Source organism: Plectrocnemia conspersa, unplaced genomic scaffold (genome assembly GCF_051122295.1).
Source record: "Plectrocnemia conspersa isolate PC_06_02 unplaced genomic scaffold, ASM5112229v1 ptg000012l, whole genome shotgun sequence".
Lineage (NCBI taxonomy): Eukaryota > Metazoa > Arthropoda > Insecta > Trichoptera > Polycentropodidae > Plectrocnemia > Plectrocnemia conspersa.
In genome coordinates, this window is record NW_028277176.1 from 6,364,088 (window position 1) to 6,383,572 (window position 19,485).

Sequence of the window (19,485 nt, forward strand, 5' to 3'; positions counted from 1 at the left end):
GTTTAATTGTTTGCTTAATAATCACATGGAAAAGGATAAAAGGGATCGTTAACAAAAAAGTTTAGTGCCGGAAATACGTGACAATTAAAATACTGTGTTTTTATTAACATGAAAATTAATCTTGTGCTCATTTAAATATGTATATGTATTATTTTTAATGAGAAGATTTAATATTTAATTTCTTTATGAGACATGTTATATTTACTTATTATTTAAATAATTCTATAAATTACATATAATAGTTAGCTTTGTTATCAAAAATTATTTTAGAGTTGTATGATTTATAAAGAACTGAATTTATATTTAATACGACTGTCTTGAATCTATAGATGTTGATGTGTAAATAATTTAGTTTATTCATTAATAATTAAAAAAATATATATATCACAAGTAACATTAGTTATTATTCACTGGTTCTATAATAAAAATATGTGTGTCAAATATGCATTGCATCTACCATTAAAGTAGATGATAATGATTATATATAAATCAAAATGTGAAACGTTTTATCTACTGATAAGTTTTAAATTATTATATATGTACATATATTAAAGATCATGTTGATTCATTAGTTTTTTATTATTGTTTGAAAATAGTTTTTTGTCATTATTGAATTACAAAGTAAAAAATAATTTAATTAAAGGACAAAACAACCAAAAATTGATCTCTAAATTTATAATTGGTAATTAAATGGATCATTATAAATAATTAATAGTATTTAGTACCCTAATATATAAAATGAAAATGGTAATTGTATAGATATATTATTATTTTAAAATTATAAAATTCCAATAACCGAAATATTTTATTTTTGGTCTAGATTCATAAATTAATAATAATAAAAATATATAAATACTTATATGTAGATATTTTTGTCTTATATATATATAATATTCTATAATATAATTAAATCTAAAACATATCGTTTATATTATTTTTATTATGTTAAATAATTTTAGAAAAATATTTATGTTCAAAGTTACTATATGATATATTTTTAAACTCCATATATGATTATAATCGATTATAAATAATATTAAAATGACCAAATATAAACTAGTATTTTGATTTTCCAGTATAAACCTATATTGGTAATTTATGATATATAAATGTTAATTGATGTAATAAATAAAATAGACATAAAAAAAGATATGAGTTTTTATTAAATTATAATTTTTGGTTTGCTGTTTTTATTCCGAAAAAATAAATTATTTCTATTTCTATTTTATTTGGGAAAAATACTATAACGATTTATCACAGATATGTAAAAAATGGATCTCAATGTAGCAGTTTTGTTACGATATAAAAATAAGCTGTAACATTAAGTATATATATATATATAATATTAAAAAGTGAAGATTTTTTATGTTATACAAATATAAATCTACACACATATACTATATATCTGGGGTTGGCTAACTTAATTAAACTCGAAGACCTTTTTTCTCTTATTACTTAATTCTATATAGACACGACCAACAAATCCCTCCAGCTGTTTCTGGTGTTTATATTTAGGTACAACTATATTTCAGTATAAATAAAACAAACAATAAGTTGTAACTATGTGAATATAATATATGTATATATTAAGTTTAATAATAAAAAAAAATATATACATATGTACTATGAACTTTTATTAGTATATATATGTGTATATTTTCATTAAAGTGCATAAGACCATTTTTATTCCATTGATATACAAATAACTTCAATAATGCTATATATAATATGGTGGTAAAATTCTTGAAAAATATTAGCACCATAATATTTTATATTGCAAAAAAAGCAATTTCATGATGGATAAGCTAGCAGGTCTATAAAACGCATATGTATAATGTTAAAGTAAAAGTAAGTAATGTTAATACATGACCAATTTAATATTTGTGAAAGCCTACCGTTTTTATCTTTATAGTTTTTTTTATAAAATATGATCTTTATATGACATGATAAAATAGTATCGTATAAGAATTTTAATATTCTACTTTTGTATTAATTAATGGCAATACATATTAAAATAATATTTTACTAAATTAAATAATATATGTATTTTTAGAATAACCATCTGTTTATTTACTTCGAAAATATTGTAAGAACTAATAAATCTAAGATTTGAACCAAATTTTTCGGTAATATGCATTATCTTTAGCTAAGACTTAAACCATCAAAGTTTTCATATTGTAGTGGATTTTATTTATTTCATCCTAATTATATTATTATTTTAATTAAATTATTAGCAAATAAAAAAAATATTATTCAAATCTCGTAAAAAAGGCCACGCAATACGATGCGTGTCGAATTACGCGTATTTTTCAGAAATGACAATACTTCAATTAGTGATTAGTAACGATACCTAGTGACCGCACCTTATTTACTTTGTATTAGGGTGAAACCGTCAAGTCTACTGTTACAGATTAAAGATCACACCCAAATAATGTTGTGTTAAACAGAAAAAATATAATATTTATTCGCACGATTTTTTCCTTTGCATCAAAACGTCATAACACGTCTACTTTAAAAATGATATCGTTTGAAAAAATTTAATACGACTTGCCTGTGTAAATATTTAGAAACATATTATGAAATTCAGCATGTGCCGATAACATATACCTATGTATATTTGATAAAATGGGAAAACCTGCTGTTATACGCTATGATTTTCCACGTTTTAATTAAACGCTTCAGCTCGCGGTAAATGTATCAAAGCACATGCATTAAAATAAATTTGTGCAACATCGCAATTTTTTGCGTTTAATTTTAGCGATTACGGCGAGCTATATAAAAATATTAATAAATTCAGATATGTTTAGCTGAATATTTTAATCTGAAGCAGTGGTTAGTGAATTGAGGTAAAAATATTTTGTTTGCGGTATTGAAAGCAAAAAAATATACAAATGTATAAATATTTGTACTGTTTTATATCAATTGAGGCATAGATACATAGACAAATTTGCACTATAAAAGATGTGCCAGAAAAGCCTGAAAGATCAGTAGAGGCACTGTGTTATAACAATAAGACACGCTAATAAAGCAGCTCATTTTTAATGTCAAGAGCTGCAGAATCCTTTAAAAATGTGCACAATGAAGCGACACTGCTTTTACAACAATATATCTATGTAGTTTCTTTAAGTATTAAAAGAGCAAATGATCACAATTCAAGATTCGAGACGATAGACAACCAGACCGAGACCGAAAACAAACAACAACAAACACAAGAGACTTCAGCGGATCATTACACTTTTTCACAAGCACTGTCTAGAAAATTGCACAATTTAACTTAATAAAATATTACTAGATTTCCGGAGTTTATTTTAGCCTCAAAGTCGCTCTCCCTCGCCCTGAAAAAAAAAAAAAAACAGTTGTTATTTTAATATTTAACTCAAATTAGTAATAAAGTTTAAAAATATATTTTAGATTCAAGAATAATTTTATTGTTTATTGTAATCTGTACTATTTTTTTTATTTAATATATTAGGGTTCGTCGGGTTATTAAAATTGAATTTATAGATTTTCCTAGTGAAGTAATAAAAATGTTTTTTTATTTATTTTTTAATATTAAATTGATATTACAATTTTAAAATACTATGAAACTACATTATTAATAAAATAAACAATATAGTTTTAATATATTTTGGTTGATTTATAGCTCAGACACTTAGAAAATTCATTGTTATTAGTGTCTGTTTCATTTTTTACATTATATATTTTTATAATTACTGTGTTGTTTTATTGATTGTTAAATTGATCTAATGGTCGCAATCGTGGCAAGTCTTCTTCAAACAAATAATCGTTCTTATCGCGTGAGTAATCACCGATTGTTATTTTTAAAATTGTTTTAATTAAAACATGTTTACTAGTGTTACAATGAGTTTTAACAATAATACTTAAAAATATACTTTTTATTAATAATACATATTAATTATTATTATTATGCATATTTATTCTTGATAGATAATTTTCAAAACGCATTGTAATAAGATTTAATTTTTTCCTAGTGCTTTTTTTAGTATTTATTTTTTAATTAAGTTGCAGACAAGCAAGCAACATTTTTCTTGCTAAACCATTAAGAAGTATCAATTATTTTTTAAGGCCAAGAAAGCATACGAAATTGCATCTTTCTTTTAATTAACTTGATTTTTTTATCAGCATCCTCCAATTATTCAATAAGAGTAATTATTTTGAAATTTTGTGCTAAACTAAAACTTATCTATTTTGATACTTTTTTGACAATTATTTATATCTTACTCATAGATATGTTTTTTTTTTAAATGAATATGACGATTTTTCTTGAGTGTTTATTAATAACGAATTAAAACCAAATTATTTTAAGATTATCTAGTCACATTTTTCTAATAAGGTGCTTTATGTATAATATTTAGCAATACAAAAATGGTACGGATACTTATGTTGCCATTTATTTTTTTTTCTGATATAAGATTCGGACAACAGAGCTTTAAAAGCTTGAATAAATCCATGCTACTTTATTGCAGTAAAACATCTGTTTATAAAATAATAAAAATAGCTTGATTTATTTTAATAGTTATTAATGTAAGCAAAGCTTTGTATTTAAAACAGTACATGTCAAATAATTTTATATATATTAAATGGTTAATTCATAATCCAGTTAATTATATTGGTATAATATTAGTATTTTTTATATAATATCTAAATATAAAATGAATACAATTCTTTTTTATTTTACCTTTTTTTCTTTTACAAACATGTATAATTTTAACCATTGTTTTTAATCTTATCTAATATATGTATAAACAATACATTTTAATCACAAACTAAGTAAGGTATTTTCTTTTTTTCAATTACACATAATAATTTACACAATACATATAAAAAAATTAAATTATATTGCTAAAGTAGTGAGTTATTGCTTTCTTAATAACTAGTCTTGGTGATATATTTTACGCTTAATATAAATATAATTTGGACCTCCCTATGTTTTTTCGAATTTATTTTTAAATTTTAAATTTTAGTATCATTTAAGATAAAAACATTGGAGGGAAAAGAAGCGTTTTTACCAATGTTATCATGCGTTGTTTTATGCGACAGCAAAATTCTATGAAATTGTTTGTGAGTACTGTAAGAGGTATTTAATGGTAAAAAAATGTATAAGAAACAAGCGACGAAGATAAATCGACGTCAAAGCATTTACATTTTTTATTTACCTCATAAATAAGACACATTTGCTATATCAAATAAATCTAACATGATTACAAACAAGCAATATACGATAATAATAATTATTTTCATATTGATAAAACTAATAAAAATGTCATTCTTGTATTAGGGAAACAAACATATTTATGCTTGAAGTGGACATGACCTTCATTTACAAATGTTTTATTTATACTATATTATTAATGCTACTTAAGTATGGTACTTGAGCTTAATATTATTCAAAACTGTCTGTTCTATGAAGTCGTTTAGTGATTTTTATATTTTGAGGAAAATGAGACTTACAATGAAACCAGAATTTACCAGCAATAAATATATACGTACGCAATATAAAATCAGCCGTCTTTTCATATATATAAAAAGTTATAAATTGCCCATTTTCAGTATTTATTTTTTGTGTATATAAAATACATCTCAAGGGACGTCATCATTACTCTGGCGAGCGGATGATGTCTCTTTGTGATAACGTCCATTCTTTATCCAAATTCATTTTATCGCGTTTATTTATTTTAAAAGGGTATCCAAATTCGTAAAAAAAATATGTGACGTGAATATTATTAAAATTAATTTTACTCCTAAAAAATAAATACTTTATGAAATAATTTATTTAACATTTATTATTCAAATTCGCAATACGTGAGCTGGTGAAAAATGTAAACATGCACAATTTTTCTCAAGTGAAAAACGTCGATCTTTCACGTTTTACGTGATTGGTGTACGAATTTTCGTCGATACACGAAAGCTCAAGCATATAATGTAATAAAAGCACGTGCCATCATACAGTTCATACACAACAAAAACTGATCGATTTTCTGTTATTTAAGGTAAAACCTAATAGAATTTACAATAATAAATGTTATATTACTAAGATAGTGATACACATAAGGCGCTTTCGTTAAAAGCCCTTTACAAATATCACTTCGAAGAATTGCAGAAACTACGTTAAAGCGGAAATTCGTCACTTCCGTTTCAACCGTGATATAACCAACTATATGCTTTTTAAACTTATATTTTTATTTACAATATGAAACTTGATTTAACATAGTAAAAATATGTTACATATGCAAAATAAGTTGTTTTATTTATATTACACAAATTGTCCATTAAAATTAATTTATTTAAATTATTATTATTGTACTTCGTATAGTATTTCTCAATAAGAGTATTAAAATTCAATTAGGCTAGCGTTTTTTTCAATTCACAAAACGGCTGTGAAATAATATATCTACTCTATGTTCGCAAATGTATGTTTTTTTAATGTACTCTTTATCTGAGGATAAAAAAAGTTGCAAAAAACATCTGGTGATTACGATTGCGGCATCATGACGTTGTTATTTTTGATTAAAAACTATGTGCGTTACTGTGATGCAAAATTCAAGAGTTATTTGCTTAAAATTCTGTTTTTTTTTTATTTAGAAACAGCGTAAAAGCGCAAATTAAAAAACAATTAATTTAAGATTATTGTGGCTTAACAGGTTACCTATGTATTGTATATGCGGCATGATTATAAAAAACAATACATTGTATTATTACAATACGCACTAAAAAATATATATAAAAATAATAAAAACATGATAGAAAATTAAGTGATACGAACCGGATGCAGCGCATTAAGAATCCGGATGGCGGCAGTAATAGGCGAGTCGGCTAGTGCAGACGTCCTAGCTTTAACGAGTATCGGAAGAGGAAGCGATCGTGATTCTCGAAGACGTTCCGGAACTCAAAACTGGAATTTTTCAAAAAGTGTTTGATTGAATACAGCACCCTTCAGTAATTTGAAAAAAAAAACTTAGCACTATACAACATTTAAAAAATCGCTGGAATACAATAACAAATAATAACCAAATATCCTCTTATGAAGGTATCGAGAACCTTTTCTGAACTTTTTCGATTGAAAGGGAATATTTGGTTATTTAAGGAATTAAAATTATAGGTCCCGATTAAAAAACTGAAGCTGTATAAAGCGTTTCTCATAACAAAGGCGAGTGCTTTAGAAGATTTATCGTAGACGTCGTTTACGTGTAAATAGATTATCTACTTGTTTTTAAAAGTGATTCTGAGATCTTTAGTGGAAGTTTCTATAGTCAAAATATGTCCATCAAGGAATAGTCTGATGGCAAATGGGATCAAGAAAATGACACAGTATGCCACTTTCCGACACTAAAGAGCAGACGGTTGACAAAAGCTCAGCTCCATAGAAAATCAAAATCAATCTGTAGAGAGAGAAAGTTTGCTGAGATTTGGCCGTATTTTAAAGATTTTAAAGAAACCTGAAAATGGGCCAATGCCGAGCTTTCGACTTCGGTCAGTCCCACTTTATTAGAGTATTCTATAGAGAGGGGACCTCATCGGCGCCTCCAGAGACTGCAGCCTTTAGAGATGCACCCACAGAGTATGACGCAACCAGAGCGTGCCTCATCGACTTGCTCCCACAAATAGAACTTCCTACAGCGCTTTCTTTTCTGTTTTTGTGTATCTAATTTTTTATTTAAGATCTTACTATTAATTAATTTTAGTAAAGCATTGTTTCTAGTACTGTCCTATTTATATATATTTTATTATGGACCTTAATATCCATATGCTTTATATTTTTATAAATCATTATTTCAGTCACATTAGGGTAGACATTTGCAAAACGGCGAATTTTCGTTGCTCTACTCGTCTAATTGCATCTCGAGTTGTAGTTGCATTTAAAATATTCATTCCTAGCCGGATGCTCTTGTCTTAACGACCACTTGCGACATTCGCCTGTACTTGTAGCTGGCGTAAGGAGCGAAAGTATAATTCATAACGCTTTCGTGACTGTTATCAATTATTTTATAGTTGCTGGCGACACGCTAAAATTTGTGAAAAATCGTGCCGCTGACACCGTTAGAGCTTTCGAAAGCTCGTTCTAGACAATTTTGTTTTTGTCAATTTATTCTGAATGAGTGATAATGTAGTCACACTTTTATAATTGTTTACAGTAGCGTAATAAATAGTGTCAATGACATTTGTACTATAGTCTGAAACTTTGCTATTGAGCCGTTGTTTGTAATATCTTAGCATAAAGCAGCTGTTCGGTCGGAATTTGTAGATAAAAGTTTTCAGCTAAGTTTGGAGTATATAAATTACAAACTATACAGTCAATGGATACAGTCACCACGTAACAAGAACGACTCAACTACTCTTGTTCTAGTTGTATATACCCAGTGATAAGACCACATTTTAGGATTGCCAATTTCATTGTGTAAGTTACTACCAAAAATGACTTTAACTCTTCTCTCCTCAAAAAATAAATAGCCTCAAATAATAAAATCTGCAATATAGCAACAAACAATGACACGTTGACTATCTAGAATTTTTTTTACATGTTATTGGTGTTTAAGTCTGGAAAAGTAGCGTTGAAACGCTACTTTTTTATATTGTTGTTTTTTTTTATAAATATAGCGTAACTCCAAAATCGACCACTTATTCGTTGTTTATTTTTAAACGTTTCAGTTAGGGCAAACAATTTATATAGAGAGTGTATTAATTGAACTATAAATTTTATAGCTTTCACTTTAAATTTGATACTTTGCACTTTAATACTTTGCACTATAAATTTACAAGTTTTCATGGTATCCGGGAAATTCACTGACCCCGCAATTTATTGAATGGAAAGTTCACCGATTTTATAATTGATCGCCGATGATTTATGTATTACAAATAATTATTTAAACTTTTATTTATAATGATATATGGTAAAAAATTTAATATTTTTCTTTAAAATATTTTTAAGCGTTTGCTCCGTTGCTTATAAATTAATTAATAAATTACATATGGAAAAATATAAGCTGAAATCTTAAATTTTACACACAAGGGGTGATAATTTGGAGAAAGAGCATATTGGGGCATCCCCCCCTTGAATATTTAAAAAAAATATATTTAATAAAATATTATGAATTTTAATGAAATTGAAATAATTAAATACCTGGTCATTTACTGACCAATTTTTGAGTCCCCCTCTCTCTGTATAAAGCTAAAATGACAGGTTTGCTTATAAAATACATAAAAGTATATTTACTTTATTGCCAAGGACATCATTTGGGGAGAGGCAGGTGGGAGCATTTTCTGTCTCTTGTATTTCACTTGGATTTGGAAATGTATGTCATTAAAATATTTAAAAAAACAACCATAGTCTAGCTAAATTTTGCCCCCTCCCCTAAAAAAAGCTAAAATGCCTTTTATTACGTGTCAGAAGAACCTACATTTTATTTAAAAGTGATTCCGAGAACTTTAGTGGAAGTTTTTTTTGCCAAAATGTTCTTACCAAGATCGTAGTAATAATATAATAATTTTATAGTGGCAACATATCACTTAAGTAAATAAAATTGATCCATGTATATAGTTAATAATTATTACTAATGGTAATATAAAAAGGCACAAATATTTTTGAAAAATAGCATGTAATAATTAAAACTTACACCTAGAAACATATCACCATTGAAAAGACTACTCTTGTGAGGGATACTTAGTGCTCGCCCACATTTTTCTATCATGACCCGTTACGACGATCTGGGTGTGTAATTGGATTATTGTGATTTTTTACTGCACATACGTATGAGATCTGGCAGTTTTAATAAATAGTTGCATTGCTTGTACTAAATATTACCCTGACCTAATAATTACCGCTCAGTCTAATAAGGCGAAAATTCTAAATTGAAAGAAAGTCTAATCAGAATATAACAAAACATTTTAGTAATAAGAAATTCAAGTGTATTTAAATTATTCCGCAGACCACCACAATTCTCTCAACGAACATCCACGAACTACTGAGACGACCGCTGCTCTTAAGAACTTTCTGATTCAACCTTAAGCTACCTGATAAACAGCTCATATGTAAATACAAAAATAGACAATATTGTAGCAAAATTAGACTTTTACTTCAAAAAGCATATTTGTATGTTAAAAAAAAAACGTTTTAACCTTACGTAATAAAAACAGTTATAAATAACTTGAAGCTTATTTATTTACTTCAATAGTAAATTTCAGATAAATATCTTAGCTAGTTTTAGAGACAATGGTTTTCGACATGATATAGGTCTATGGCCCCACTGTGGCCTTATGCACACCCTTTCAAACTATGATGGCAACTGAAAACGGTGAGGCATAGACCTTACTACGAACCTTCCCACTCCACTTGGTCTCGAACAACGGCAGAGCTAAATACGTGACGTTATTTTGGCGCACCTTGTACTAAACCATATGTTTTAAAGCTTATAAATGTCTAATTAAAAAAATCATTAAGAAATAAGACAGGAACGAAGTCGCTGAGTTTTTTTAAATACCTAGAAATAATTTTAATATATTTTAGTAAATAAGATGCTTAATTTAGCTTTCATATTTTTCTTTCTTTGAGTTATAACTTTTTTTTAAGCGTTTATTTCCATATGATAAATAATTGAACACACATATTACTAAATACGACACAAATTACATGACGATACATGAAAATGGTTATTATCAAATAATATGTATCGTTTATAATAATATGTATGTAGCAATAATTTTTGCATTAAAATAGGCTAAAGTGATAACGTGCTAATTTTAGAATCATACATTTAGCTAGAAATCTGTTACCATTGAAATGCTTATTCAGCCTCTAAAGCAATATGTGCTTCGGCATTTTGTGGCTTTATTTAAATTACAGATTGATTTTATCGTAGTTTTTAATAAACGAGATTAGTGGTTTAGTATTGTTATATTTTAAAGTATTTTCTGGTAATCAAATCGGATTGTTAGTATTTAAAAGCTATCATTAAGTATAAAAATATGTATTTTATAGTTTGCAACTTGTAATTTAGAAAAATAATAATGTTGCTCCACACTGTTACTCCACACCTAGCAATCATACGTTCAATTAAGTCTGATTAATTGTTTGTATAAAAATATTTTATTTTAGTATTGCGCGCTCTTTTTTTTTAAATCGGTTGGAAAGCAAAAGTTGTATTTATTCAACGTTACCATATTTATTTGAAGCGGCAATGGCAAAGTTTGTCAACGTTTCATTCGTTTTATTTACCAGATTTTTATTGTTAACATTTTCAAATATAGATATAATTAATCTATGCCTGAATTAATTGCTGATGAAAGGAACAGCAAGCATGGCATTCTAGCAGAAAACAGAAAATATATATTTTTTTATTTTCTTATATATTGTAGTATGTTTTTATAAATAATGTAAAATTATTTTATAAAAATCTGTACACATTCACTTTTATGCAAAATGACGTGCTGAAAGCTTTTTGGGCCTTTGAATATAACTTTTTATAGAATACATGTTTACAAATATGATTAATTCATAAACACGCCATAGAATATATATTAATTTAATTTAAACTAATACATGTTATAATTATTATTTAATAAATGTCTACTAGATATATTATAAAAAATGCTATTCGTTGAGATTTTCATCTTTAAAATTAGTTCTATTCAGTTCAATAAATATTGAAAGCTGTTACTTGAAATAGTTAATTAATTACTATTTTATCAAGCGAAGAATAATAGGCGGATTTAATGTCTCTCCTAAATAATAAACTTATTATTTGGATTTTAACGCAGACTTATAGCAATATAAATTATTATTATCTGACTATATGTATAAAAAGTCCCATCACAAATTTTAATAATATAATTTAATTATAATATTAATATAATGAATTAAAAATATAGGCTAATATTGGTATATATGTATTAATCTAAATTTTTAGATACTGTCGATTTAAGACGTTAAACATATTTTAATAAATAATACTTTCGCGTCAATATTTTAAACATTAAAATTTCAGTTATGTTGTGTTTGATTATATAAACTATTTTACTATGTAAGCGAGATGAAATTTTGGTTGAAAATATAAGAAGCAATTAAAAATTCTATATATGTTTATTTTAATATTATATATTTTATCAAATCAGTATGATTTTATTGGCATATGAATTTAATATAAATCATATCACTCTCCAAATGTACTTGTTTCTCAAATCATGTATTTTCGAAATTAAGGCATAAATTGATCATCCATTATAATTGTTGAATAATTACATGCTTGGGTGTAATTATCACAGCGTTTTCATGGAAAACATTAATACACTAAACATGTTTCAAGAGCATTAGTAAATACGAGTATATTTTGTTAACAGCGACCTGACCTTTTCAAGTATATGTATGTCTACCATATCTTTTTTTTTAGGTTTGAATATATAAAAATGAATTCGTTGTACTGTGTAAGTGTGAAACTTATCAAATTAACAGCTCTGTACTTCTCGTGCTAATTAAATGGAATTAATTTTGGATTTTGTAAATGAGATGCAAAATAGCTAGGTATAATGGAATGGTCCATGTTAAGTCATATTAGAGAATAATAAATATTAGACGTAACCGCCAAAATAGCTTTAATAGAATATAAACGAGAGAGTGTATTTGATGTGAATAAGGGTGATTATACGCGCAAACCATTGATTTTGGTGTGATATTATGCCAGATTATAAATGCAAGGTTTTTCACAAAGACAAAATAACAAGCATATGATGAAAAAATTAAATTAGGGATAATGAAATATGCAGAACGATTTTATTTATTATTTATCAAAAGTTGTAGCGCTTTCTAAAGACATGTACTGTAATTCACTTACAGTCATTGTATTTATCCATTATTTAAAATTTGTTGCCTAACAATTTAAATTAAAAAAATATGTATTTTAAGCTAAAACGAAAAAGATTCTATAATTACCGTTTGAAATATAAAAAAATACACAATATAAAAAAATAACATTTTTTATATAAATTTAATGGTAATTATTATAATAAATATTATTGAGAATAATTGAAATTAAAATTTGTTAAACCATTGAATCGTTTGAAAAATTGAAACCTTTATCCATCAAATAAAGAGTTTTATATTTTTAAATATTTCCAAAAACTTAAAAGCTTTGATTTTTCCCACAGCGTAAATAATTAATTTTTGATTCACGAAACACGTTTTGTTTCGACGGTGCGAAGAAAATAAAAGCTTCGTTTTATCGTTCACAATTCACCGCCTCGATCACTTCAGTAAGATATCACTCTATCTATCTACGACGCAAACTTTTCTTTTATTCTTGTCGAAAGAGAGCTTTTAAAGCAACAAGAATTTATTATTCCGACCCATAGTAGGATTTGGTAAACAAACATATTTTCGTGTCTCTCTTTCCGCTTATTACTACTCAAGGCGCCAGAATAATGTAATATTTATGTTAATATCACATTACCAGTAATTAAATATATCATGTTTTTGTACTTAAATATTTTCGTATTAGATAATATATTCAATTACATATACCAAAATAAAAAGAATCACATTGTATCTATTTAATATATGCGTATATTTATAATTTTTATTAAAATATTATACACATATGAGATATTCATTGATTTGTATTATTTTATGATTCCCGCGATTCCTACGGATAGCATCATAAGATTCCCTATCGAGCTCAACGGTTTACCGTTACATTCTAATTAGAATCCATTACTATTTGCCTCTCAGCCATACACTGTGTGGATGTTACCCTGCGCTTCTAAAGAAATATTCACTATTTTATTTTTATTATATAATAATGCTCTTTCTTATAATAAATACAAATAATTTATTGCTTTTGGAAACATAATAGGAACACATTTAATAATGATTATAATTGTTATAAATATACAGATAATGTTATCACTTAAGTATCCTTTTATATATATTATTATATTATTGTTCATGTTATCGTAGGGTATTTCTCAATTTTTATGTAACCGTATAAATAGGCCCGACCCACTGGTAAGAAATCAGAATTAGAGTGGGATTTGTGAACGGAGGCCGAACGCTAGACGTTGCTTCGACTGTAAATAATTGTCACAAATAAAAACTTTACAACATAATAATTACATTTATTTAAAATATCGTTGAAATTCTGCGCAAAATTAAAAAAATCAGATACATAATTAGCAAAATTATGAAATAAAGTTAGTGGTATTATAGGTAAATCAAATTTATTATTAATATTAATCAAATTTTCGTTTAACAATCCAGAACTGACGCCGATCCCCTAGAAATAAAAGTGGGAGGGGTGTCGCACGCGACGAAGAAAGCATGCTATTTCGTGTAACGGTACTTCGTCCAGACGACATGGGAATCTTATGAAACAAACGGATAATAGGGAAAGAGTCGCGCTCCGTGTACCTAAAAACTCTTATGTACATATTATAGATAGCAGAAAGACGCGTATAAAAAAATATCAAACATTCCATTAATTTGATTGGCAAGAAAGCATCTATTGCATATACGCGTTAAAAGCGCAATAAACTTTACAACTCGTACGTGAATATTAGAGATTCCGTGAGATTAGTATCCTTAAATATACCAACAACGGTCGTTTGATGCCTTTTAAATTATAATAGTGTGTGGAATTAACAGGTGCTTACAGGCTAAAGTATAAATATAATATGAGTGTTTTTAAAACTCCATTTGTTCCACAACTTAAAATCTATCGCAACGATTCTAATAAAAAAGAGATCAGAAATAAACAAGTCTAATTTTGCAAGAATTGATTCAGGTTTCTCGCTAAATACACTATATTTTTTATCAGTCGCTTCCCTCTTCACGTCAACTTTAATTTAGCTTCAAAGACGCTTTTTTTCGTTTGTTCGAAAGGCGCTTTAAATGAAAATATATAGAAATATTTACAATAACTTTGTTGCAAAATTATTAAAAAAAAAGTGAATTATAAGTATTTTAATTCAATTCAAAATATTTTCAAAGCTTTGTATCTATAATTTTTAAATATTGTACGTACTTCATCGTAAAAGTTTATCTTGAACTTTAATTAATTTTTTTTAGCATATTACAATTTTATTAAGGTTTGTAATAAATAACGAGTGAAATATACTTTATTAAAGTTTATTGAAAAATAAAAGTTTTCGTGAAACTCTATAGCAGCGATTTACGTAATTTATACATACATATATTATATAAACATAAACAAATACTTTTATAAACTTTCATTTTGAAATACATTTTAATATTTCAATTATAAATATTGATAAAGGTTTTTTTTATTATTTTTGCCAAATTAATTTAAAACAGATTTGATTTATAATAACATATTTTGAGTTATATGATGCAGTAAAAATAATTGTAAATTAAAAACACCTCATCTAATAACCCAAAACATATGTATTACAAAAATAGCATTAGTAATACGATTCAATAATCTACTTTTTTTAATATTTAAAAGCTTTTATTATTAAAAATATAATTATATTTTTACTGATGTATTGAATTACAAAGCAATTTGTATGGCTTCTCATTTGATTGAACGTTAATTTTTTTTCATAGCTTTTTTTAGTTGTAATAAATTCCTTGAATTAGTTCACAAAATATAATAAATGAACACTATTGTGCTTTGTTCTAGAAAAAATACAAAACACAACTATCGATTAAGCACTTAGTAGAATAAGAAATTGGCACATCTCGCAAATTTTAGTGTCTTGTATATATTGTATTATTTGTATATCAGTATAAATATAAATAAAAGTTTATTTCTTCAAAATTTTAATATATGTATATTCATTTTGAACCATAACATATTTATTCTTATGAGGTTTCTATATTTGACATTAGTTAATATAACATATTCTCTGGTTACATAGTCCTTTCAAATCTCTTTCTTATATAATACACTATTTCACATACATATATAAACACAAATGTCAAATAACTCCTCGGTCTATATATATATAAAATACAATACTTACACATTCATATAAACTTATTGACTGGTATTGGCAGATTGAATCTAGTAGTTCCGCATGGCATTAGTTTACCACTGCTCCATTTTGATTTAACCCTAAGGGCTTAGCGCTTCAATAGCAGATTTTTCATAAGAGAATTTCCATTTTCGGACTTAGTTATCTTAGATATCGCCAAGGTTAGGTTTTGTGTATAAAAATAAGTATTGCATTGGTGGGAAAGATTTAGGTCGTAGGAAATGGTCGTATTCGGCAAAAAAATACGTTCGAACTACAAACGCAACATGAAAACGGAGGGATGGGAAATCGAAAGGGCGAAACCGGCTAGCAATCAAGTGAAACTACCAGAGAAGAAGCAGATAAGATCAGAGTTGCATTTTCAAACGTTAAATTAGACGCTCGCTTGTTTCAATATAAAAACGGTTATATATAAAACAGGTAGTATTCAGAAAGTTAATTTATAATATTATATATTTAATGTTTATTTATTGTTTATTCGCTTAAATTATTTTTCAAAAGTTAAGTATGCTTTATTATCAAAGCAGAGATTTAATGGTAGTAAATATATAACTAGCAGTCTTATTTATATCATGTGATTTGGTTTTTTGCTTGGTTAACCGTGTAGCTGATTATTGCGCTTACCAGTATTAAATTAAATTAGTTATTCTTTGTTAACATAAGTATTTTATCTTACAAGTGAAAAAATTAAAACTTTATTTTTGCTACAAATTTGGTCCTTAAACAGTTGTATCTTTGCTATAACTAATTTTTTTAGTCACTTGAATTTAGAAGTTTAATGTAGGACTTTAATATTATTGTATGCATACATTTCTTTTATTAATAAATGTTTTTTGTATAAATTATTTTATAAAAGTTATCTTCTTATGTAACGAATATTTTTAAGCAGCTGAAGATCTGGCAGCACTGTCAGTGACATATTAATAATTTGGGTACCTAATAAAATTATATGTTTATAACAATTAAAAAATGTTCTTTAATTCGTACAATCTCCGATCGTCACTTGCATCAGTGTAACGAATAAATTTATTTTGCTAGTATTTGTGACATATTTAGACTTACCCTTAATCAAATTATTTTGACATGTATTTTTTTAAGTAATAATAATAAGATTTTAATAATAAAAAATAATAATAATAATAAAATTAAACCTTATAAAATTTTCAACTTTAATTAATGTGTTTAGAACGCCAGCAATACAAAAAGTAAACAGCTGTTTAAAATTGTTTCAGGATTAGAATTAATAAGTCTACATTTAAGAAATATATGCAATGTTAAAGATTTGTTTTCAAAAGTAAATATTAAACATCATGTTTTTAGAGATGACTTTAAGTTTATTTAAACACAAAACTACAAAATAAAAATCTGGAAGCTACACACACGCGCAAAAATTGCGGTCACTGAAAATCTGCCAAAAATACCGTAAAATATTAAGAAATTTTAATGCTTTTATATAAATTGGCATTTTTATTGTTACTATTACTGACATTTTGGTATTAAAAGCTTAATGTTTATTTTACCAATTCAACGGTATTATAATCTAATCCTTAGCGGTCAAATGTCCAAAAATGAATAAAAATGCTTGAAACGTACTCTCCAACATTAAATATTAACTAGTTAGCAGTTGTATATACGAAAATATGTACATTTATATATTTATAAAGAGGTATTTTATTCAATAAATATTTATTTTTTAAATTAGTCAGCTAATAATATAAATTAAATGAATAAAAAATATATAATGATATAATTAAGGTTAAAAGCATTCATAATATATGGTAACCCAGAGGTCGCGATTTATAAAAATCCGCTATTGACCCTTTAAAGAATATCGCCGTACATATACGGCGGTCGATATTTCACTGTTTTGAAATAAATCAGATAGTTATATATTTACATATAAAATAATTGTTTAATATTTACATATGTAACTGAAAAAATTAAAAACAATATATATTTTAAATCTAAATTTTTATAAATGATTTCTATACAAAATAATACTAATAAATTAATAAAACATAATATATTTTATATTTATTTTATAAAAAATATTGAAAGTATTGATTTAAAAAAATATATTAAAGCTGAATAATATATAATAAATATGTTAAGCATATTAACAAAATTTAATAATAGAGGAGTGCTAAAATATTTTTTTAAACATAATAATACAAAAAAGTAGTAAAAGAAATCAAAGCAATAAAACTGATTATGATATTCACTATAAATGAAATATTAAATAATAATATATAAATAGGATGAAAAATAATCATGAAAATATACGTAAAATTATCTTAACAAATGCTTACAAATTATTAATTGACCACAGATTCAAGATACAGATCAATAATTATTAATTAAAAAAATACAGTAAAAATTATAATTAATAATACATCATAAGTCATAGATTCACAGATTGAAAAGTATGCTAGTTTTACTCGTTGTAACGCATTAGGCTTACACCTGTCTGGTTACAACGAGAGATTTAATAATAATAAAAATAAAATAAATAATATATGTAAGAAAAATAGTTGAATTAATATTAATAAGATCGGCGGACGAGGCTCCGTCGGTCATCGTCTTCCCGTCGTGGTACACGCCAGTACTACGCCAGTGTTTTAAGCAGAAATACTACCGTCCATGTCTTGGGATTGACGTTCTAACAGAAATGGAGATTTTGTATATCATATTATATTAAGAACGATATAGCGTAGCCCGTAACGTCTCAGACTAGTAACTCTAAGGTTGCGGGTTAGAGCCCTGACAGCGACACGCGAATTTTTATCTATAAAAATGCGCTATTATTAAAAAAACGGCTCTAGCTGCAGTGACATCAATTGATTATAAATTGTATGGCACATATTAATTTATAATTAATAATATACATGTCACCGATTCCCAGACACATAATAAAATACTGTAGTAACATATTATTTTTTAACTTGTGTATTAATACAAAGCATTCATCTAAAATATTTTTTAAATATTTAGCCATTACAATCTTGTAACAATACTTCAACAACTAATAAATATATTTTTATTCAAAACTACTCTCATTTCTCTAAACTGTAATTTTAGCAAATCTTTTTGTAAGAAGCCCTATATATTATTTTAAAACTATGCCTGTAAAAATAATAAAATATACCATAACCTCACATTATTAAATTCAAGTAAATCATAGTAATGTTGTATATAATACCTAAAATATTTTAAAATAAAAAATAATAAAGTCTTATATTTTTTGAGATTTTAAAGATAAAATTTGAATAGCTAAGGAAACGTTGGATATGTTTCATTTAATTCTATATTACTTACACAATTTAAAATTATATCTATACTAAAGCTTGACCATTATTTATAGACTTATATATTTTTTACTTACAGTTATTATTTAATACTATTCAAGTGTCATTTTATTTGTCTTTCACTTGATTGATTAATAAGCAATCGCCTTTCTCTCATACAAAATTTGAATAGAAATTTACG

General features: G+C 26.0%; 1 protein-coding gene across 3 annotated transcripts in view; it reads right to left on the reverse strand.

Annotated features, from left to right (window-relative positions):
• The window catches only part of LOC148228059 (uncharacterized), a 339,858-nt gene that overhangs the window by 109,513 nt on the left and 210,860 nt on the right, over positions 1-19,485 (reverse strand). For 2 of the 3 annotated variants that reach the window (XM_088201007.1, XM_088201008.1), the window contains exons 2-3: positions 6,785-6,913; positions 3,290-3,335 (exon numbers count right to left, since the gene is read on the reverse strand). In XM_088201007.1, the coding sequence (XP_088057133.1) occupies positions 3,290-3,335; positions 6,785-6,798 (60 nt within the window). In that variant the 5' untranslated portion in view covers positions 6,799-6,913. The remainder of the gene's footprint in view (positions 1-3,289; positions 3,336-6,784; positions 6,914-19,485) is intronic. The other variant, XM_088201006.1, reaches the window with a different exon arrangement.